Source organism: Piliocolobus tephrosceles, chromosome 9 (assembly GCF_002776525.5).
Source record: "Piliocolobus tephrosceles isolate RC106 chromosome 9, ASM277652v3, whole genome shotgun sequence".
NCBI classification, from domain to species: Eukaryota; Metazoa; Chordata; class Mammalia; order Primates; family Cercopithecidae; genus Piliocolobus; species Piliocolobus tephrosceles.
Window position 1 is genome coordinate 40,787,482 of NC_045442.1, and position 24,709 is coordinate 40,812,190.

The window sequence follows — 24,709 nt, forward strand, 5'->3', positions numbered from 1 at the left end:
AGACTGGCCAACACTCTTTGGCCATACTCCCAACTTCCTTAATTAGCCATTAACCTCACAGAAGGAACTACAACATCAGGTTGCATGCTTATTTTACTTCCCACTGAAAATGCCCAGTTTGGGAAGACGAAGAATGCAGAAGCTGTTATCCCACAACTGATCACTGACAAAAAACAACATTTACACAGAATAAAAAGTTGAGAACCCTCATACTTTTAGGTATTTTAGTAATACTTCCCTATCAGAACTTCATTACCAGAAATAGAAAAAAATATAAACTTAATTCCAGGATTTTAATTTCCTTACACACTGCAAGACATTCTCTCTGTTTCGATGAGTCAGATTGTTGCTATTCTGTTCTCTTTTAGGTGAGTTCTCTCTAAGGCATATGTAACTGCCTATCAGCCCTTCTCTACTCTTAGGTGATCAGACCATGCAAGTTGCAGTAATCTGGCTCTTCTCTTCCCTCCACTTTGATCCTGGCTGCCCCCCAGAGGCTCGTACTGGAGAAAATTATTATCACTCCTATGTATTCCCTTACCCTCTGGGCCCAAACTAACTTTGTCAATGATTCTCGGTCCTCAGAGTATAAAACCATTTATTTAGAGTACTGTTTCCAAATTATGTTATGCACAAAACTAACCATTCACACAGTAAAAACACATGTTCCTTGAAAAAAGGGTTCTAAGCTCAAATGAGTTATATAAATATTACATATTGTATCCTCCTCCTAGGAGATTTACAATTCATAAGTAAATAAATCTGTTTAACTTTATTTAACCTAGGTTTCCAAAATTTATGTGACTATTTAGTCCCTTTGTTCTCCCTACAGCAGTGGTCCTCAGCCTTCTCTTGTTGGGGGATGGTTTCAGATGAAACTGTTCCACCTCAGATGATCAGGCATTAGATTCTCATAAGGAGTGCACAACCTAGATGCCTCGCATGCACAGTTCACAATAGGGTTCGCGCTTCTATGAGAATCGAATGCCCCTGATCTGACAGGAGGCGGAGCTCAGGCAGTAATCCTCTTTAGCAAGCCACTCACCTCCTGCTGTGTGGCCTGGTTACTAACAGGCCACAGACAGGTACCAGCCTGCGGCTGGGGGGCTAGGAACCCCCGCCCTAGAGAGCAATATTAAAATGTGTGCCAGAGAACATCATATGGAAAATGTTAACTTACCCAATATAAATTTTAGATATCTATTGCTAATTAAACATCAGACAAGACTGGATTCATCTCTCATATTAGAATTTTTAAAATTCTCCCTAGAAAATCTAAAACTCAGCTCTAAACTAATTTTCAAAAATAACTTTTTTGTGCCACTCATGTTAGGCATAATAGCTAGATCCCAGGAAGGCAAAAATAAGCAGGGCAAAATCCTTCACTTAAAAAATTCACAGCCTAGTTAAGAACATAAAAAAAAAAAATTGTAGTGTGAAAAGTACAATGGTATACACACTGAGGATGAAGTGACCATCTCTCACTGGCAGTAGTGTAATGGTGATGGCAGAAGATTTCACAGACAAGGTGATGCTCAAGCCAGTTTCTGGGAGGAAAAAGCAGGAATTCATGAGACTGAGCAATGTGAAAGAATGGAAGACATTCTCGGTGAACAGTTAGTATATTCCAAAATCTTAAGACAGCAGATATGCTAGAGCATAAAAGGGAGACAAGTAGCAAGATGAGACTGAGGAACTTGGACTTAAGTAAAAGGTAACAGGGAATCACTTAAGATGAAGTGGTGTGGTCCTGTTTGCATTTTAGGACAGTAACCAAAAGGAAAAGAGCATATAGATACAGATAAGGAAAACAAATGATTCTATATAACAGTTCAGTTATGTAGGGGGGAAACAGAATCTACAGGTATTTAGAAGCAGAACTGATAGTAACTAAGTAGGACTTAGTAACAAATAACATTAACAGTATCAATACTCCTGAAAAGTTTAAAATACTCCCCAGTTACTGGATTGTGGAAACAGGAGACACTACTATCTGAGATAGCAAATACAAGAAAAACAGACTTAGGAAAAAGAGAATGGGTTTAGTTTTAGAAATGCTGAGTTGGGGGTAGCTATAAGATATTTAAGTGAATACATAAGTCCATCCATCCATAAAAGGGATATGAGATCACAGAATTAAGCACAGGATACAGAGTGCACCCAAAGGAGGGAGCTGCTTTGCAAAGTATGAGCTTTACACTCATGCCACCTATAAGATTCCAGAACTAAACTGTGACTCTGCCAAACTGAGCAGAGCTGATGAGAGACTTCAGGAGGTTTCTCATACACACACTCACACACACACACACACACACGCATACACAGAGAGAAACCCATAAGAAATTGAAAGGTGGCCTGAAGGGACACCAAGACAGAACAAAATACAATTTTTCTTATCAAATCTTGAGAAGTCTAACTCTCACTAGAAGGAAAACTGTCTAATTTCTCAACTCTGTGGAAGTTATTTCCGAAAGAAGAAATTGTAAGGAAAAACATCCCCACAGAGAGATGCTAAGAAAAGGTTTCTGTATGAAATGACTGTTTAAATTGCAATGATAGGGAGCTTGATGACTTTTATGAGGAAAAAATGATAGTGGACCAAGAAACTCTATTCTCTCCCAGAAATAAATTATTGTAAATCTTAAATCCTAGGGTCCATGATTTGATGGACTCCCTAAGTGGAAAGAATCCAAAACTGGTCTATGAAAAACAAGTCAAAGAAGACAAGTTTAATATTGACACTTGTAATTAAAATCTATAATGAAATTCGAACTTTAAACTGTTTGCATTCTCATACTGAAGAAATTTACCAAGTGGTTGTGTTTTTAACTCCCATGGCATGCACAGATTTCCTTGGCCAGAGGTAGGAGAAATAGTATTGAAAACACTGTAATATTGAAGGGAAGAATATAATGGTGAGGAGCTCTCCAATGGGGAAGACCCTCACTGACCAGAGGCAATCAGTAAGAAAAACTGAGGAGTTTCCAAAGTAGTTTGTAACATTTGGGGGAACAAAATCAAGCATTAGAAATCATATAACAGTGTGCAATGTAAAGACAAAAAGAAGAAATGGTGTTGGGCACTGTTCTATTTCTATGACATTATAATTATTATGAGTTTTAACAGCTCTTAGAAAATTTAATTTTTTAAACTTATTATTAAAAATTTCAAACAGATTAATATCATGAACTCCCATCACTTATCTTCAACTGATATTTTTACATTCTTGTTTCATCTATAACTTTATATACACTCCAAATTATTATTATTATATTATTATTATTATTATTATTTTGAGACGGAGTCTCACTCTGTCACCCAGTCTGGAGGCGTGATCCCAGCTCACTGCAAGCTCCGCCTCCCAGGTTCCCACCATTCGCCTGCCTCAGCCTCCCGAGTAGCTGGGACTACAGGCAACCGCCACCTCACCCGGCTAATTTTTTTTATATTTTTAGTAGAGACGGGATTTCACCACGTTAGCCAGGATGGTCTTGATCTCCTGACCTCGTGATCCGCCCGACTCGACCTCCCAAAGTGCTGGGATTACAGGCGTGAGCCACCCCGCCCAGCCCCAAATTATTTTTTATAGTTTTCTATTTATAGTTTGTTTAAGTAAGATGTATATACATTGAAATATATAGCTAAGATCTGTACAAGTTTGACAAATATATTTTTATCATGGTATAAAACATTTCCATCTCCCCAGAAAGTCGCCTTGTGTCCTTTCCTAGGCAATTTCCCCACCCAGAGGTAACCACTGTTCTGATTTTTTTATCTTAGTTTTACCTGCTTTTGAATGGCAATAAAAATGGAATCACACAATTTGTGCCTTTTTGCATTCAATTTCTGTGGCTCAACATATCTGTGAGATTTATACATGCTGTTGCATTATCAGTAATTCATTCATTTTTATTGCTAGGTAGTACTCCACTATATGAATATACCACAATTTATGTATCCATTCTCCTTCTGATAGTCATTTGGGTTGTTTCCAGTTTGGGGCTAACTGTGAACAAAGATGCTATGAATATCATGAGGCCATGTTTTTTGTTTCTCACTGATAAACACCTAGCAGTGGAACTGCTGACTCAGAAGGTAGATATATTAACTTCATAACTGCTGAGGCTTTTCCCATTGTTTGTCCATTCATTATTGAACTATAATAGTTTTTAATTCATGGTTAATATTTTTAATTTGTTTTAAATAGAGAACAGTTTAGAATCTTAGCATAAAAAGGCTCCCACTTGCCTCTGTGGCTGCCACTGTTTAGCTAATTCTATACCAGATTTGGCTGGTGATAAAGGATAATATAACACCATATATATGGAGAAGAATGCTGACAGTTCAGGTGGTAACTAAAGAATTTAAGTTAGACTGATTTTACTTAAAAAAGGAGTAACTGTGAAGCCAAAGAAAACATTGATAGAATCCTTTCTAAACAATAACCAGAAAAGAAAAGAAAAAGGTAAAACAAAAATAAGCATTTTATGTAAGTTAAAGAAGTAAACTTTGGATATTTTCCAGATCCTATATTACTAAACAATATTAAATCAAAATTATTTTTAATCTCACCTGTTTCATCGCTGTTTCACCTATTTTGTCAGAATGTTTTCTAATGCTTTCCAAAAAGTCTTTGAGATCAGACATGGAGATTTCTTTAATATCCTCACGGAGTTTGGGAAGATTTTCTATCATGAGCTGACAAAACCGGTATTGACTAACCCAGGGAAAGTACACATTCTCTAATTGTTCCATAGTTTTTAGGGCAGAATAGTACCTGTGAGAAGGTAAAAAGAAAACTCTATAAAAAGTTCTTATCACAGTAAATTTACAAGTAAGTCTAAATAATCAGTCTTACACCGATCATTCATTAAAAAGGACCTAGTCATAGTTAAAATAAGTAAAATTAATATTTACATCTATTTGTCAAGGACAGACTATAAACCACATAAACAAGCCACAGGCTCAAAGTTCATGGCATACATTAATGTAAAACTTCCTTATTTCACTTCATCTGAATCTATAACATCAAAAGCATTATCACAGTCATCTCAATACCTTAAATGAATATGTATAATTGTTTCAAATTTCTGAATTACAACATTTAGTGATTTGCTATATGATTTTGTATTCTATCTCCCATCCTAATACCCGTCCACATGGATTCACCATACAAAAAAGTATATAACTTGAATATAATTCTAATTAAAATAAAATTTATTTAACTTTTAAAAAAAGTCATACTACTATTTAAGGCAATTAGAAATACTGTTAAGTAACACACACACACACACACACATAAACAGGTAAAAATCCACACTGGTAGAGTACTTTTTCAATTCAACAAATATTTACTGACTATTTTTCGGGCTTTGGGGGCTACTATTTCACAGTGTGACATGCTGGGTATACAGCAATTAGTATAGCCTTTGCCCTAGATAAATTGACATATATTTTCATATACATAATTCAGTTCTCTTTAGACTTCTATGAGGTACACTTCTTTGGCAGATATTACAAGTAGCATTCTATAGATGAGAAAACTGAAACACAGAAAAAGAGTATATAATTTGGTCAAGATACCATATTAATTGGTAGCAGGATTGAGACCTTACCAAACTGTCAGTTTCCTACAATAATACTCACCACCAAAAATCTATTTGAGAGTTAGGCAGAAGAACTTTAAAAATTAATTACATAGCATTACTATATCTTTCTACTGAACTGGATGACATTAAAAGTGGGAAAAGGCATTAACTAATGTACAAAAAAAGCAAAACAAAGTTGATAGAAACTATAAGATATAAGTGAAAACAAAATTAAGCTGAAAAGACCCACCAGGTGTGGTGGCTCACACCTGTATTCCCAGCACTTTGAGAGGCTAAGGCGGGCGGGTCACCTGAGATCAGGAATTCAAGACCAGCCTGACCAACGTTATGAAATCCTGTCTCTACTAAAAATGCAAAAATTAGCCGGGCATGGCAGTGCACACCTGTAATCCCAGCTACTCAGGAGGCTGAGGCATGACAATCATTTGAATCTGGGAGGTAGCAGCTGCAGTGAGATCATGCAACTGCATTCCAGCCTGGGTGACAGAGTAAGAAACTTTCTCAAAACAGAAAAAACAAAACAAAACAAAAAAGACGTTATATTCAAAAGCTGTTTTAAAATACCAATTAGTTTTCTGGCATATACTCTCAAAGACAGAGTATATTCTGTAAATTGTCACAAAATATGACCACTAATTTAAAAATCAGACTATCTAAATTTTATCTTGGTAAACATCAGCATGCTTATAATGGAAACAAAACGTACATTTGGTCAGAAACTAAAATATTTAGGTGGTGGTATGGGTGGGAGAGCTGTCATTACAATAATTTTGATAATGCCTGAGATATTAAAGGCTTAGATGAAGTGAAATAATGAATTAGGTATTTTCAGTATAACCCATAACATTTTAGATGCAACAGATCAATCAACAGTCAAATCACACTACCTGATCCTGGACTAATTTCCTGATTTTATATGAACTAGGCATATTTCAAAAGTATTCTCTCTACAACAGGTATGGTTTCTGAAAATTCATGCTAATGTCTATAATGTATTTCAAAATGCATTTCAAAATAGGATTTCAAAATCCTAAGTGGTGTAGAATAAATGAAAAATATTACCAGTAGTTTTTGCAACATACCACAGACACAGTCAACTTACTTCATAGCACAACTGTGCCTCCCTTCATGCTGCTCATCTCTCACCTCCCATCTTGGTGCTCCCATGAGACATTATCAGATTCATGAGAGGTCATAAGACTTACCTAGCACCCACATACACACAACCCAGAAATGTGGAGAGTTAATGTCAGGGGGTTGAACTCTTAACCAATAAGAAAAGCAAGTCAGAGATAAGGTCTCCTTTCCTCTTCCTGGAGGGAAGGTTATGATTTGCAAAAACATATACAATCCTCCCTAAAGGTATTTAAATAACTCAATAACTCACTCTCATATTTGCTCTCTCAACTGATTTCCTGTCTCATTTCCCTTTCCCTAAAACTAGGATTCAGGGAACTTCCCTAGGATTATACTTCCTTAAAAAGTAGTAAAATATATTATTTTTACCTCAGACCCTGCTTTCTGGGAAAGTTCCGGTGAAGATATATGGAAAGTTTATCATCTTAGACAGAAAGCAGAAGTCAGAGACCAGGCCCTGGATCCTTTCTAAAATTTAGCCACAAATCTCCTATGTTTTATCTGTTTCTAAATGCAAGCAAAAATGACACCACAATAGATTACCATTTCTCCTTTAGATACACTTAACACTGTTTTTACAAAATTGTAACAGTAATCCATAACCACTAGACAAATACAAAACCTAAAAGGAGAATATAAAAAGCACCTATGATCTGACGTTATCATGTTGTAATTAACTCATCAGCATTTGGTCACATTTCCATCCAGTTATATATCTACACTTCCAGTTCTATAAGCACATACCCTATTCAACAATATATAATGGAATTTACCTTATAAATTATTTTAAAACAAATTATTACCCTATCTGTAAAGTCTTTTATTATAAGGTAATGATGTCCTTATAATTGGAATGTTAAGTCTCTGATTTTTAAAAATAAACAACAGTAGACCAAATTTTCCTATATACTAAACCTCTGACAAGGTGTCTGTTTTTATAAATACAAGATACTTCAAAAAATGTACGTGTCATCACTAAATAGAGAACATGTGAGTACTCCAATGATTCTCTGGCCTACAAAGTACAAATTATGCCACTGTTCTTACTTCATTTGCCTTCCCTTGGGCATTTCCATTTCACCAGAGTTTGTCCTACCATAGAATTGGTTACTTCAGTCTCTTTTATTCTTTTTAAATACAATGTCCTGCATACAAAAAAATTTACAAGATACATGAAAAAGTACGAAATTTTTATTAAATTCTAAGTGGAAAAAAATAAGACACAACTATATGATGTCTGAATCACTTCAAATGTACAGACACAAAGAGATAAAAAACAAAGCGATAGAGAAAGATATACCATACTGACACTAATCAAAAGAAAGGTAGATCAGCTATATTAAGATGAAACAGATTTCAAAGCAAGGAAAATTATTAGGGATAAAGAACATTACATAATGATAAAATAGTCAATTCTCCAAGAAGACATAGCAATCTTTATTGTGTATGTAACTGACAACAGAGCATCAAAATATGTGAAGCAAAAACTAATAGAACTGTAATGGAAAATAAATAAATACACTATTACAAGTGCAGACCTCAGTAAGCCTCTAACAATAATTGACAGATCCAGCAGGTAGAAATTCAATAAGGACATAGTTGAACTGAACAGTACCATCAATCAACTGGATCTAATTGACACTGATAGAATACTTCATCCAACAACTACAAAATACACATTCTTCTCAAGCTCACATGGAACATCAAGACAGATACATTCTGGGCCACAAAACATGCCTTAACAAATTTAAAGAAACACAAATTATACAAAACTAGTATCATACTTAATGGTGGGAAACAAGATGCTTTTCCCCCATGAGATTGAGAACAAGGCAAAGATGTTCCCTCTCACCATTCCTAGTCAACATCAGACTATGTGCAAGTACCAGCTAGTGAAATAAGACAAGAAAAAAGAGGCAATAAGACTGAAAAAAGAAACAAAAGTCTCTGCAGGTAACATGAAATGTATCTATGTAAAAACCTTCAACAAAAATTTTCTGGAACTAATACCAACTCTGATAGAAGTAATTAAAGAAAATCTAAATAAATGGAAAGATATTCCATATTAATGAATAGGAAGACTCAGTATCATCAAGATATCAGTTCTTCCCAACTTGATCTACAGATTCAATGCAACCCCAATCAAAACCCCAGCAACTTACTTTGTGAATATCAACAACGTGATTCTGAAGTTTATATAGACAGGCAAAAGACCCAGAATAGCCACACAATATTGAAGAACAAAGTTGAAGGATAGATTGACACTACCCAACTTCAAGACTTAATACTGTATAAAGTTACAATATTAAAGACTGTATGGTAAAGGCAAAAGGATTAACAAGTAGGTCAATAAAATGAAACAGAAAGCACAGAAATACACAAATACAGTTAACTGAGGAAATTCAATGGAAAAAGAGTAGTTCTTTCAACAAATGCTGCTGGAATAACTGGACATTCACATGCAAAAAAGTGAACAAATAAATGTAAACAATGACCTTCACTTTTTATAGAAATTAATTCAAAATGGATCACAGACCTAAATGTAAAACAGAAAACTCTAAGACTCTAGAAGATAACACAAGCGAAATTTTAGATGACCTTAGGTTTGGCAATTAGTTTTTAGAAACACCAAAGCACAATCCATGAGGGAAAGAAAAAAGGTAAATTGGACTTTTCTGATTTAATTTCATTAAAACTAAAACTTTCTACTCTTTAAAGACACTGTTAAGAAAATGAAAAAACAAGCCACAGACTGGGAGAAAATATGTTCAAAACACAAATTGAATCAAGGACTTGTATCCAAAACATAAAAAGAACACTTAAAACTCAACAGTTCAAAATTAAGCCACCAAATTAAAAAGTGATCAGAAGACTTGTACACCTCGCCAAAGAAGACATACATGTGAGAAGATGCTCAACATCATATGTCATTAGTGAATTACAAATTAAAGTAACAACGAGATATCATTACACACCTATTAGAACATGCAAAATCCGAAACAATGACAACACTAAATCCTGCGGAGGATGTGGAGCAACAGAAACTCTCATTATTCTGGTGGGAGTGCAAAATAGTACAGCCACTTCTGAAGACAGTTTGGCAGATTCTTACAAAACTAAACATACTCTTACCATATGATCCAGCAATCGCATCCCCAGGTATTTACCCAAATTAATTAAAAATTTACGTCCATAAAACCTGCACACAAATGTTTATGGCAGCTTTATTCACAATTGCCAAAACTTAGAAGCAACCAAGATGTCCTTCAGTAGGTGAATGGATAAACTATGGTTCATCCATACAATGTAATATTATTCAGTGATTAAAAAAGAAATAAGTTGTCAAGTCACGAAAGGACATAGAGGAATCTTAAATGCATATTGTCAGGTGAAATAAGCCAGTCTGAACATGTTATATATATACTATGTTATTTCAACTATCTGACATTCTGGAAAAGATAAAACTATAGAAACAGTACAAAGTTCAGTTATTGGCAGGGGTTCACAGCTGGGAAGGATGGGGAAAGATAGGGAATACAGGAAATTTTTCGGCAGTGAAACTATTCTGTATGATACTGTAATGGATACATGATGTATGTCTGCCAAAATCCACAGAACTGTACAACACAGAGTGAACTCTACTGTAAAACTATGGACTTTGGTAAATACTTATGTATCAATATTGGTTCATCAGTTACAGTAAATGTGCCATATTAATGCAGGACATTAATAACGAAAAACTGCTTGGAAAGAAGAGAAAAGTATATGGCAACTCTGTACTTTGTGTTTAATATTTCTGTAAACCTAAAACTGCTCTAAAACATAAAATCTATTAAATAAGAAGTTTAAGCAAAAGATGTGAACAGACACTTCACAAAAGAAAACATACAAACAGCCAAATACCAAATAAAAAGGCACTTATGATACTTAAAGATCTCTAGAGAAGCCAATTCCAAAGGTTTTCTTGCCACCAAAATTCAACATTCCCAAACCTTTACATCTAGATGCCCTGCATTGTGTCTAACCTAAATTCTTTCTTTCTACAGTCTAAACCCATGATTTTTCTACCTCTGATTTCACTGGTGGTAAAATAAATAAATAAATAAATCTGTTTACTCCAATCTATAAACAATCAGTCATCAGGAAAATGCAAATTGCAACAATGAGATACTATTGTATACTTACCAAAATGGCTCAACTAGAACAAACTAATTTGCAAGGATGTGAAGCAAATGAAATTCTTTTATTAATACATTGCTAATGGAAGTATAAATGGTACTACTAGAATAATTATTTTTTAAATTATATTTTAAAAGTCTATTTTTCAAATCATATCTTAAATAGAAAAGTATTTAACGGTTTCTTAAAAAGTATAGCATTCATTTATGCTATCACTGAGCAATTCTACTCCTATATACTTACTAAATGGAAATATAAACATATCCCTATAAAAAAGACTTGTACCTTAGTTTCATGGCAGTCTTATTCATAATACCCGCAAAACCTGAAACTACCCAAATAGCAACTAATGGATACATAAACAAATTCTAGCAATAAAAAGAAACTATGCAACCACAGACGAATTTTAAAAACATTATCAGGAGTGAAGAAGATTCCATTTAAATCAGTTCTAAAAACAAACAAAACTAATCTATGATGCTAAAACTCAGAAAGCGGTTATTTCTAGAGAAGGGAGGAGAAATTGGAAAGAGGTATGAGCAAACTGGGGGGGGGGTGACGGAAGTATTCTGTATCTTGTTTTGGTGGCGGTGACTATGAGGAAGTATAAGAAAGCTTTTGGGCGGCAATAACATTCAACATCTTAAACCTGGTGGCTACACAGGTATGTTTATTTTAGTATAACATAAACAAAAATGCACAAGTCATAAGTCTACAACTCCAAGAATTTCTAAAAAGTAAACACAAGAGGCTATCTGAAAAAAAAATTGAAGATCATAAAAGAGCTCCTACAAATTAAAAATCAGCAGAAATTTTTTTAAATCAGCACCACCTTTGGAAGGTAAAGATGAAATAATCTCATAGAAAAAAGAGCAAGCAGACCAAGAGATTTTTAAATGTCAAAGAAGAGATAAGAAAATTAGAGAACCAATCTAGAAGACTGAACTATTAATATCCTAGAGAAATAATGAAGAAGACAGAAGGAAAAAAATAATTCAAAAAAACTTCCTAATGCTTAAGGATATTATGAGATTTAAAGGATAATTTCCAGATTAAAAGAAGGCTCACTAAGTACCCATCACAAAGAAGGTAAATAGACTCACATCAAAGTACATCATCAGGAAATGATAGACCACAGAGGACAAAGAGAAGGTTCTAAAAGAGAGAAAAGGTAGGTCACAAACTGACAACTTCAAACTGTGTGTGTGTGTGTGTGTGTAATAAGTCACACACATACATCTTAGTTCCTTGTTTTTGTTTTTGTTTTTCTTTTGAGACAGGGTTTCGCTGTCACCCAGGCTGGGGTACAGTGGGTCAATCTCAGCTCACTGAAACTGGCTCCCTGCCCCAAGAGATCCTCCTGCCTCAGCACCCACCCCCCACAATCCCCTAGTAGCTAGGACCACAGGCACACGCCACCATGCCCAGTTATTTTTGTTTGTTTGTTTTTCAGTAGAGATGGGGATTTACCATGTTGGCCAGGCAGGTCTCAAACTCTCGAGCTTAAGCGATCTGCCTGCCTTAGCCTCCCAAGTGCTGAGATTACAGGTGTAAGCCACTGCTCCCAACCTATACATCTTAGTTTCTAAATACCATTAATACTAAAAGGAGCTAGGGTCCCCTGGAGAATGGCTGCTTCCAGATCTGAGGCAAAAAAAAAAAAAAAAAAAAAGCACAATGAGAGCTTCAAACATCTTACTGTACGATAAACACAAAAATACTCAAAGACAGAGACACACGAACTAATCTGAGTTTCTCTTGTTAAATTTGAAACAATTTGTGCATCAAAATGAATAATGACAATAATAAATTTTTATTTTTAAAATGCATAAGTTCACAACAATAATCAGGAAAAAAAGAAAAAAGGTGGTGGTGGGGAATAAAAAGCTCTTCTTTATACATAAAAAAGCCAGTTAATAAATGTTTTTTTTTTTTTTTTTTTTTTTTTTTTTTTTTTTTTGAGACGGAGTCTGGCTCTGTCGCCCAGGCTGGAGTGCGGTGGCCGGATCTCAGCTCACTGCAAGCTCCGCCTCCCGGGTTTACGCCATTCTCCTGCCTCAGCCTCCCGAGTAGCTGGGACTACAGGCGCCCGCCTCGTCGCCCGGCTAGTTTTTTGTATTCTTTAGTAGAGACGGGGTTTCACCGTATTCGCCAGGGTGGTCTCGATCTCCTGACCTTGTGATCCGCCCGTCTCGGCCTCCCAAAGTGCTAGGATTACAGGCTTGAGCCACCGCGCCCGGCCGATAAATGTTAAAGAAATAATAGCATTTTTAAAATCAACATCTTGCAAATCCAATATAATAATGGATTAAGGCAAGAATGATAAAACTACTGGATGAAAAGCTGTTAGGAAACAGGACCCACAGATTACTTACTAATTGCAAAGAGAAAAATATACTTTTTCAAAAGACATCTGGTAGACTTCCCCTTAACCAAATGATCAAATTTAGCATAACCTAAAGACAACATGACTGTATAAGCCTCCTGATGTCATGCAATGTGAGATATAAATTATGTCATACTCTTGCCAAAATCTTTTAACCTGAATCTAAACATGAAGAAACAACTAGATAAATCCAAAATGCCCTGGTCTACGAGAGAACTGACCTGGAGTCTTCCATGAAAACAACAAAGAACAGGAGGACTGTTCTAGATTAAAAGGGACAAAAGAACACATACCAATTAATGTTTTCAGGAAGGGAAAAAGACCTAACACATTTTGGGGATAGTTGAGAAAATGTGAGTACAAACATTAGATTATATTACTGAAAAACCAATAATGTCCCAAACTGGAAAATAATATGGTAATAATTAAAAGTTAGTTATTTAAAGACATAAATGTAAATACCAAAATAATCCATTAAAAGAGGTAAAAGTTTTTGCTTCTATAAAGAAGGAATGGTGAATGGGAAATAGGAAAAGTGATATCTGTTTTTTGTTGTTGTTGTTGTTGTTTTGCAGCACACACACAGAGCAATTATTTGGATCTTTAAAATGTGAGGATATATAACACTGATTTAAAAAGAGAATATATTATTAACACATATGTGAAGAAAATAGACTTTCAGAATAGTTTTTGGCTTGTTTATTACAGGGAAAAAATCATTCTACTAAATTGCACTAACTAGTAAAGCCTAATGAAATTCAGCACGTAGCACCATGAAGCAGAACACACACACACCTTTTACTATAGGTCTGTATATGATGTGTTCTGATAATTAAGTAGTTACTAACCAAGAAGAAATCATTTTTTCCCTAGTCCAAACTGTCTCATTTATTCTGGTTTTTCTATGTTACTTCTGAATCGTTTTTTTTTTTCTTTTCTTTTCTTTTTTTAGGGGGTGGGGGTCAAAATGAAGTCTCCCTATATTGCCCAGGCTAGTCTCAAACTCCTGGGTTCAAGTGATCCTCCTGCCTCAGACTCCCAAAGTGCTGGGATTACAAGCATGAGCCACGATACCTGGCCAAAATTGTTCGTCTTTAAAATATTTTAAACATCACTATATCCAGTGCTCCTATGGCAATCAATAAACTACTTTAAATTACTTTCTTTTTCATCTGTCATATATGCATTTGAGTTATAAAACAGAATCTGTAGTACAGAATCTGTACTACATTCACCCAGATTGTCAAAATATAACTGCCTACACTCTTTTCCTTCCACAATATGCACCTAGCCCTTAGTTACATGCAATATTAGTATGTTGGTAAGTTAATCAATATTTTCATTCCTGTTCAGCTATTTGTCCTTGATCAACATTACTAATCATTTATATCATTTATAAAGGACAATGATTCATTAATAAAAGGCTAAGATTTGCTTTAGTGGATTATCCTGATGCATGAATTTTAAGTACAAAGGTTAGGGTAATGAGGACAGCAAAACTCATGATTCACTATGATTTATAGTAAATATATCTGTCCTTTCAATAATAGAAAAAATTCTTATTTAAAACAATAAGAAAAAAAAACCAACTCACCTTTTGGCACTCATCTGTTCTTTCAGCTTACTGTACATTTCTAGCACTGCATTAAAAAATATAACATTTTAGCTTTCAAAATGAAAAGAAAATATTTTGAGAGATGAAAATAATCAAACAGGAAAGAGTATATTACAAATTCATTAGACTTCTACACCTTGAGTTAGGCTAATATTTTCAAATAAAATGTTAAATACTTCAAGTATATAAAAACATTTTAATTTCCTTATATACTGAACATTTTATTATATATACACACATACACACACACACACACACATACACATAGATGTATTACACTGAACCTGGAACACTTGTATATGTTAACACATATAACTGAGACATTAGCCTGCTAACAATTATCCTATCCAGAAATTACTAACGTTTCTTCCCTGAAATAGAACTGGCACTTTAGACTTTAGTTATTTGAGAGAGAAAGTTGAGTGTGAGATTCATTGATTTTTGACTCAACATACAACATACCAAACAAAATAACACACTTGTGTTAAACTCACTATAAACAAAAGTTTATACCAAATCCACAAAGAATGAAAAATGTCAAAAGCTTACAGCAGTAGGAGTAAATTATAATACAGCCAGAAATAAACATAACAAAGTATCTTGATTCATTTCATCTTTTCTATCAAATGTAATTGTTTGATAGAAAGGAATGCAATTATTCAATAAATTAATCTTTGCCAAGATAATATAGTGTCACCAAAAGGGTTTTAAACCACGTAGATTACCCTTTAAACTTAGAATTTCGAAGTGCAGAATGAGTACACACTTTGCTTTCCCTCTACAATATGGATAGCCAACACTTTTTTTCCAGATTTTTCTACAGTTATGTGACTCTTCCTAGGGGCCTCCAAGTTTACAAAAAACATTGTTTATGTGTCTGAAAACCATAAAAACTGCAATGGTAGCTATAGTGAATCAACCCCGATTCTGTTGCCTCACAGGACCCTATGTATATCTCTATCATAGCCTTTATATTGTAATGTAATTTTTTCACATTTTCCAACCAAAGCATTAGACGGACACGTAAACTGGGAGAGAGCCTGCTGCAGTAAGTATAAACTTTCTTTGAAGTCTCCAATCTTAACAATTCATGTAAATTTCATATCTATCTCATACCATTTCCATATAAAAATAATGCTTTCCTCAAAAACAGTAAAAACTAACACACCAGGAAAATAAATCCATTGTTTATGCTGTGATTTTTTTTTTTTTTTTTTTTTTTTTTTGAGACAGGGTATTGCTCTGTCACTCAGGTTACAGGGCAATGGCACAATCATGGCCTACTGCAGCCTCAGCCTCCTGGAATCAGGCAATCCTCTCACCTCAGCCTCCCAAGTAGCTATAACCACCAGTGCGCCACCACACCTGGCTCATTTTTTTTTTTTTTTTTTAATTTTCTGTAGAGACAGGGACTCCCTATGTTGCCCGGGCTGTTCTCAAACTCCCGGCCTCAAATGATCCTCCCACCTCAGCCTCCTAAAGTGCTGGGATTACAGTCATGAGTCATCACGTCCAAGCTATGATTTTTTATATCCTCTCATACTCCTCCTAATCCAAGGAGGAGTTAGGCAACTGTACTGTAACTAATGACTTACTTGTCTTTATTCCCATAAGATCTGTGAACTCCAAGTATCTGAGACAGGTCTCAGTCAATTTAGAAAGTTATTTTGTCAAGATTAAGGGCATGCCCATGACACAGTCTCAGAAAGTCCTGAAAACATGTGCCCAAGGTAGTCAGGGGTACGGTTTGCTTTTATATATTTTAGGGAGACATGAGACGTCAATCAATATGTGTAAGATATACATTGGTTCAGTCTGGTAAGGTGGGACAACTCAGAAGTGGGGGCTTTTAGGTTAGAAGTAGGTAAGAGACAAAAGGCTGCATTTTTTTGAGTCCTTGATCAGCCTTCCACTGAATATACAATTTAGTCTGGCCCAGTGAATCTGCATTTTTACACAAATAAAAGGGCAGAGGAAGCAATCAGATATGCATTTGTCTCAGGTGAGCCTCAGAAGGATGACTTTGAGTTCTGTCTGTCCTCTGTCCACAAGGAATTTCCAGTGGGCAAACTGTGAGGGAGTATGTAGCTTCTTATCTTTGCAGCTATCTTATTCAGGAGAAAAATGAGAGGCAAGTTTGCTTGACACAGTTCCCAGCTTGACTTTTTTCTTGGCTTAGTGATTTTAGGGTCCCGAGATTTATCTTCCTTTCACAGATTATAGGATCCTTCAAAAGCTGAGATTGTGTTATTTCCAACTTTATAGTTCCAATACCTACCATGATGCCTGACATGCGCGCGCACGCGCGCACACACACACACACACACACACACATTTATAAGTGGATAGTAGGACAGAAAGATGAATAGAGGAAAGCAGGTAGTTCTGGATGTGGCCATTAGGAACACAATATTTATATGAACTAAGAGTTGCTGTCTAGCCTTAAAAACAAAGACAGTAGCAGTAACAAACACCTGATCTCTACTTCCCTTTATTTCTCTATTTTAAAAAGCCCAGTGGGGAATAAGCTGAATTTGGCTCTTGCTCATTCCATCAATAACCAATTTTTAAGGTTTATTATCAGACAGGGACAAAACATTCAAACTTAGAGGACATCTTCATAGCTATTACAACGCACCTGATGGTAGCAAAGAGGTATTGTTAAACATGACTATAAGGAAACAGGTTTCTCAACCCTGAAACTTAACACAATAAGCCAATATTTTATTTACTCAAAGTTTTTATGTAAATATGCCTGGTCCATCAGAGATTAAGCTGAGTAGAATTTCACTGATTCTAAAAAAAAAGAAAAGCTATTCTCACAAGTCAAAAAACGGGCCAGGGGCAGTGGCTCACGCCTGTAACCCCAGCACTTTAGGAAGCTGGGGTGGATGGAGCACTTGAGGCCAGGAGCTTGAGATCAGCCTGGCCAACATGGTGAAACCCCGTCTCTACTAAAAATACAGAAATTAGCCAGGCGTGGTGGTGCATGCTTGTAATTCCAGCTACTTGGGAGGCTGAGGTTGCAGTGAACCAAGATTAAGCCACTGCACTTCAGCCTGACCAAAAGAGTGAGACTCTGTCTCAAAAAAATAAATAAATAAATAATAATAATAATAATTTTTTTAGCCAATAAAATCTGCTAACAGTTTTAACAATTTAATTTGTAGTCTAAGCTAAATTTACATTATAAAAATAGCATATAGCCAGGCACAGTGGCTCGTGCCTGTAATCCCAGCACTTTGGGAGGCCGAGGCAGGTGGACCATTTGAGGCCAGGAGTTTGAAACCAGCCTGGCCAAAATGGTGAAACCCCATCTCTACTGAAAATACAAAAATTAGGTGGGCATAGTGGTGGGCGCCTATAATCCCAGCAACTCGGGAGGCTGAGGCAGGAGAATGATTTGAGCCCAGAAGGTGGAGGTTGCAGTGAGCAGAGATCACACCACTGCACTCCAACCTGGGAGACAGAGTGAGACTCCACCCCCGCAAAAAAAAAAAAAATATATATATATATATATATATATATATATCATATAAAATATCTCATTCTATTCTGCTGAATATGGAGGTTTAGGCTCCTTCCTAAAAAAAAAACAATAATAAGTTTCAAAATGGGACAAAGGATGGATTTAGCTTAGTATATTTAAAAAAAAAAAAAATGGCCGGGTGTGGTGGCTCATGCCTGTAATCCCAGCACTAGGCTGGGGCAAGGGGATTGCTTGAGCCCAGGAGTTCAAGGCTGCACTGAGTTATGATCAAGCCACTGCACTCTAGCTTGGACAACAGAGTGGGACCCTATCTCTAAAAAATTTAAAAATTAAAAGAAATTTTTAAAAGTCATATACCTGCTTCCTTTTGTTTGAATAGAATGCATCCAACTTAAAGTATATTAAATCCAGGTAAAGAAAATACTGGTTAGTTTCCTCAGAATTTATCTGATGCCCAAGTAATATTTAGCCCCAACAAAGAGACCAGAAACAGCATTTCCAAAATACAGGAGGAAAGGCAAGAATGGTGAAGATTCGGCACTTCTGGTGTTTTTCTTACCTTATCAGCACAATGAGATTGTGAGCAAAGCAAAAACAACCTGCTAAGTGGCAAACAAAAAAACAATGGAAAACCAGAGGTAAAAAATCAGGCAAATTAGGTAAAGGTAACCAAAAGACTCTCCCCATGGGAAAGTATTCCAAGGAAAAACACAAAAGGGTTATTGAGGACAAAGGGCAAAAGAGGCAGACAGGAAATGGAAATGTAGAAGTTGCTGTTCTAGGAAACTGATGTGACATATAATCAAACAGAGGCTTTCTAACATGACAAAAGCATGAAAATTCATGGAATAAAACGAACCTGAAAGATAAGCATGGTCTATGTTGGCAGGCAATCACCAAATAATCTGTAATTCCCATACTAAAGAATCACTATTTGCTATTATTAAATTATAATTTTATCAAGCCAAACATTTTATTATAGACAAGTTTAACTCACCTGGAAGGCATAACTGCAACTTTTCTACTACAGTTGTAATATTTCTCTGCTGAATTCTACATCGAATGATATCTTCTGTGTGGACTATCACCTTAGAAAAGAAGGAATGTTCATATCTTTAAACAAACAGTTAAAGAATAACTACATACTGAATACACAGAAAAGTATCATTTTCTCACCTCTTTTCCAGCATCTTGAAACCTTCGGTTGGTATCAGTAACTTGCACCTTAAAAATTTAATTTCACCTTAGTTAGACAAATATGCATAAAACTGCCCTGATGTAACTGCTCACCCTTGTAATCAGATCATGCTTCATGAGAAACTTAGAACAAAGAAATGCAAATTCAAATTAACTCTACAGCTTGAACTTGAACTTTTGATTGAAAAGGGCTTTTGTTAACTTCAATTACTTATGACAGTTCTTTTTAACAGATTCTGTGGCAAACTTCTCAAATTTACTCAGGATTTTTGAACTTTACTTGCTTCTCTAAGTCTGTCAAACAATTCAAATCACTGACCCAATTGACCACTGGTCCCCTTTTGATAACTTCAATGAGGTCTATGTGCCATTCATTGTCTGTAGGAAATGGTGATTGCATTTTATGGTAATTAAACATTCATACTTTGCTGAATGCAAACACTGGGTGGTTGATTAACATCAAACACAGAAATTTCAATCCACAGCAACATTTTAATGCTGCAGGTGCAGGCAAAGCTCAATCTCAAATTTTCCCACATATTAAGTGACTCATTAGGTCATCATAGTAAGGAAGCACATTCTGGTTTATTAAAAATCTCATTAATTTCTGAACAAAGATGCTCAGTGACCTCATTGATGCTGTAGTTAGTCTCTTGTTATCTGAATATCCTTTATACAATGGTTTTCTAATCATAACCTTTGGTGAACCAGGGTCATTTTGTCTGCTTAGTGCTCTAAACGTAAAGAAAGATAAATAGGACAATTCTTATAATTAAATATTTTTTATCCTGACTGAACAAATCCAGGTCTCTTTTAATAAATAATGCTTTATCTGTATGGCAGAAAGTGTAGACCAACTTTCTTTAAGAAAACACACACTGCTGTTAAACTTTTCAAAAAGTTTTAACATTATTAAATAATACTGAGGCAATCAGCATTATGATAAACAACTATTTATGGTAAGTTTTTAAAGGAATTTTAGAGGGTAACATTTTATAAATATTGTACTAATTGTCATTTTAGAAATTCAAAAACTGCAAATAGGGCCTTTCATTGTATGCATGTTTTGAGTTCACTTCCCTGCATGGAAAGAAATCCTGTTAAGTCAGTGCATTACTTGCTTCAGAAAAAGAGACCACTCCTGTCATTAGCATGACAACTGTGTTAATAGAGCATACAGAGCATTCCCAAATACATACACAAATTCACTTCTTGAAAGTAACACACTTAATAATGACTTGTACATATGTACTACAAACTAAGACTTGAGTAATTTAATGAGAACAAAGGTAAACAATTTTAACATATTTCTTACCTTCAGTTTTTCTGCATCAGTCCTTACTTTAAGGAGTTCTGTTATAGCATCTACAAAACCCTGATGATGAAAATTACACATCTTTTCAATTTCCTTGTCATGATTACGGATACAAGCATCTAACTTTTCCATAAACTTCTTGTGCGCATTTGGTTGGTCATCATACACAGACCTGAATGTATATAAGAAAGCTAAAATTAACCAAAATGTATTCTTTAGTAAGCCTGATCTTTGCAAGAGCTGATATCTTAAAATTAAATCCCTGAACAAATAAACTGATGATAATATTACCTTTAGTAGAAATAATTTGCGTGAAAGTATTTTATTTCTTCTTGAACACGATAATATTAAAAGAGCCACACAAGCTCTAGATATAACATGAGGTATCTGAAAATAAAGGTATGAGGCTCAGGAGATGTGGACCTAATACAAGTTTTTAACATACTAACATTAAAAAAAAAAAAATCACTGAGTGAATGAATGATTAAAGAATGAATGAACAAACTCATGATTTTTAGAGCATTTACTATGTAAAGTAAATGCTCATGCTCTAAATGCTTTATATGTTAACTCTTTAATCCCCACAACAAGGCTATAAAGTAGGTATTGTCATTACCCTTGCTTTACAGAAGACTTACAGATTACTGAACTGCCATAAATTCCACAACCAGCAAGCAATAGCTGGGATATGACTTCTGACAGTCCGGCTCCAGGGTTCACATTCTCAGGTGCGAGCCCATATTGCAGTCACCACAATGTTTTCTAAACATGGCATATTCATTCCTACTGTCTCTCAGCTCATGCTGTCTCCACAGAGAGCACACCCCTCTATTCACCATGCAGTAAAGGACTACCCTTGCCACTGATTCCTGGGAGGAAAGCCTTTGGCATGCCCTGCCTAAGTGTCTTCTTCATTTACCTGGAAGCTCCGACTGCCAAACAGCAGATGCTAACAGTGTGACTGATGGTGAGGCCTGAGGCCACACCATTTTAGCTGTGGAGGGGAAGGAGGTCAGCAATGTGGGCAGACAGCCAAGTCTACATGGGTAGTCAGTCATGGCTATATGACCAAACCCCAGTAAAAATCCTGGATACCAAAGCTTGGATGAGCTTCCCTGATTGATGATATTCCATGCATGTTACCACACATCACTGCTGGGAGCAGTAAGTGTTGTCCCCACAATTCCACTGAGAAAGGACAACTGAAAGCTCACTCGTGGAACTCTCCTAGTCTCTGTCCTATGTGCCTTTTCTGTTGTTGATTTTAATCTGTGTAGTTTTTTGAAAGTTTTTGTTGTTGTTGTTTTGCTGTAACAAACAGTAACTATAACAACTTTGCTGAATTTTTTGAGTCCCTCTAGCAAATTTTTGAACCTGACAGTGGTCTTGGGAACTTTCCAAACCTCACCCCCACATCTGTTGCCCATTGTCTGAGGTTCATTTCAAGTCCCATTTCTTCCAGCAGGCCTTTGCCAATAATTCCCATGCCAAGTAATCTTTTCTTCTGCAGGACAGGTAAACTTACAACCCCTTACAGTTATTCTGACATGTAATCATATACTACTTTGTATTATCATTTACATGTTTTGTGTTTATATTTTGTTTCCCCAAATACACCATAAACTTCTTGAGGGGCAGCCTCTGTCTTAGGTTTTTAATGAGTACACTCTCTAATATAGGATACCAATTATTAAGAATTTAGGCTCTTAGCAGCCAGTGGCTCACACCTGTAATCCCAGCATTTTGGGAGCTGATGCGGGCAGATCACTTGAGGTCAGGAGTTTTTGAGACCAGCCTGGCCAACATGGTGAAACACTGTCTCTACTAAAAATACAAAAATTCACTGGTGTGGTGGCAGGTGCCAATAATCTCAGCTACTTGGGAGGCTAAGGCTGGAGGATCACTTGAACCCAGGAGGCAGAGGTTGCAGCGAGCAGAGATCATGCCACTGCACTCCAGCCTGGGTGACAGAGTGAGACTCCGTCTAAAAAAGAAAAAAAAAAAGAATTTAGGCTCTTGGCATCTATGCCTACATTCTAATGTAGGTCAAATATAAGTTCTATTTTTTTTTAATTTTTAAAAAAGAATTTAGGTTCTGTAAGAGCTGAGTTAGAACTAGGCTCTGATCTTGGACATACTCTCTTTTCTATCTCTCTCCATGTCATCTTGACTTGTAGCTTTAAATTCCATAAGCACACTGACACCTGCCAAATTTTTATCTCTGCCCTGACCTCTCCTCAAACTCATATATGTTTCCAATTAGATGTCTGATAAGCATCTCAAATATGCCCGAAAATGAATTCCCGATCTCCTTCCACAAAACCTGCCCTTCCCATAGTGTTCCTCATCTCAATAAACCCCACTTTTCTAGTTGCTCAGGCAAAAAACCTTGGACTCATCCCTGATTATTCTCTTTCTCCAGCAAACTACCTCCCCATTGGTATCACCCTGGACTAAGCCAACAACACATCTTGCCTAGATTACTGTCAACTGCTTCCTAACTGGCCTCCCTGATTCTATCCTTGTTCCCTTTCAGTCTGTTCTCAACACAGTGGCCAGATGACAGGTAATGGGAATTATCCCATTAAAACCTAAGGCAGATCCCATGTCTCTCTTCTGCTCAAAATCCAATTTCTCTTACAACAGCCCGTAAGACCCTACATAATTCTGCCTCTTGTTACCTCACTGATCTTACTTCCTGTTACTTACTCTCCATTTTACTTATTCCACGGCAGCAACATTGGCCTCCTCGCGGCTTCCTTAATACACAGGCATATTCGCATCTACGCTACCTAGATAAACTAGATAGAGAGACAAATAGACAGACAGACAGATATACACACTCACACACACTATCCCCTTCACTGTTTTATTTTTTAATCTTCTAAAATAGAGGAGTTTATCACTATATCGTTATTTCCACTGTAGAATATATTCTTTGTTCCACACTTTTAAGTATTATCTGTCTTCCCCTACTGGAATGTAAGTTGCATGAGAACACAGAGTTTTTGTTTTGTACCCTGTTGTATCCCAAGCCCTAGAATAGTGTCTATCATATAACAGAAGCTCAACAAATAATTCATTAATAAATGGATGAATTAATAGATAAATGGATGGAATTAGAAAAGGCACTTACTAGCAGTTTAACTTCAGGTAAGCCACCTGAATCCTCTAAGTATCAGTTTTCACAACCATAAAATAGGGATAAAAATAGCACATGCAGCAAAGAACAAGTGGAATTTGAAGTTAAACACACAATACCATTTACATTAGCATCCTCCAAAACGAAATACTTAGATATAAATCTAAAAAATACGTAAGATCTATAGGAGGAAAACTACAAACCTTTGATTTAAAAAAAATCAAGGAACTAAATAAATGAAGAACTATTCCATGTTTATGAAGAGGAAGACAGTATCATTAAGATATCAGTTCTTCCCAAATGATCTATAGATTCAAGGCGATCCCAATCAAAATCCCAGCAAGTTATTTTGCAGACATTGATAAACTGATCTGTGGGTTTATATAGAAAGGCAAAAGACTCAAAATAGTCAACACAATACTGAAAAAGAACAAAATTCAGCCAGGCATGGTGGCATATGCCTGTAGTCCCAGCTACTCAGGAGGCTGAGATGGGAAAATTGCTTGAGCCCAGGAGTTTGAGACTGCAATGAGCCATGATTGTGCCATCGCACTCCAACCTGGGTGACAGAGCAAGCCCTACTCAAAAGAGAAAGAGAAGGGAGGGGAGGGGAGGGGAGGGGAGGGGAGGGGAGGGGAG

The 24,709-nt window shown here is 36.0% G+C and overlaps 1 protein-coding gene across 5 annotated transcripts in view; it reads right to left on the reverse strand.

Annotated features, from left to right (window-relative positions):
- Positions 1-24,709, reverse strand: part of EXOC6 (exocyst complex component 6) — a 218,203-nt gene that overhangs the window by 149,411 nt on the left and 44,083 nt on the right. For 2 of the 5 annotated variants that reach the window (XM_023226255.2, XM_023226256.2), the window contains 5 exons: positions 20,929-21,100; positions 19,593-19,640; positions 19,414-19,504; positions 14,906-14,951; positions 4,573-4,777 (listed from right to left, as the gene is read on the reverse strand). In XM_023226255.2, the coding sequence (XP_023082023.1) occupies positions 4,573-4,777; positions 14,906-14,951; positions 19,414-19,504; positions 19,593-19,640; positions 20,929-21,100 (562 nt within the window). Of the gene's footprint in view, positions 1-4,572; positions 4,778-13,532; positions 13,562-14,905; positions 14,952-19,413; positions 19,505-19,592; positions 19,641-20,928; positions 21,101-21,219; positions 21,316-24,709 lie in introns of those variants that run through there. The other 3 variants (XM_023226257.1, XM_023226258.1, XM_023226259.1) reach the window with 3 other exon arrangements.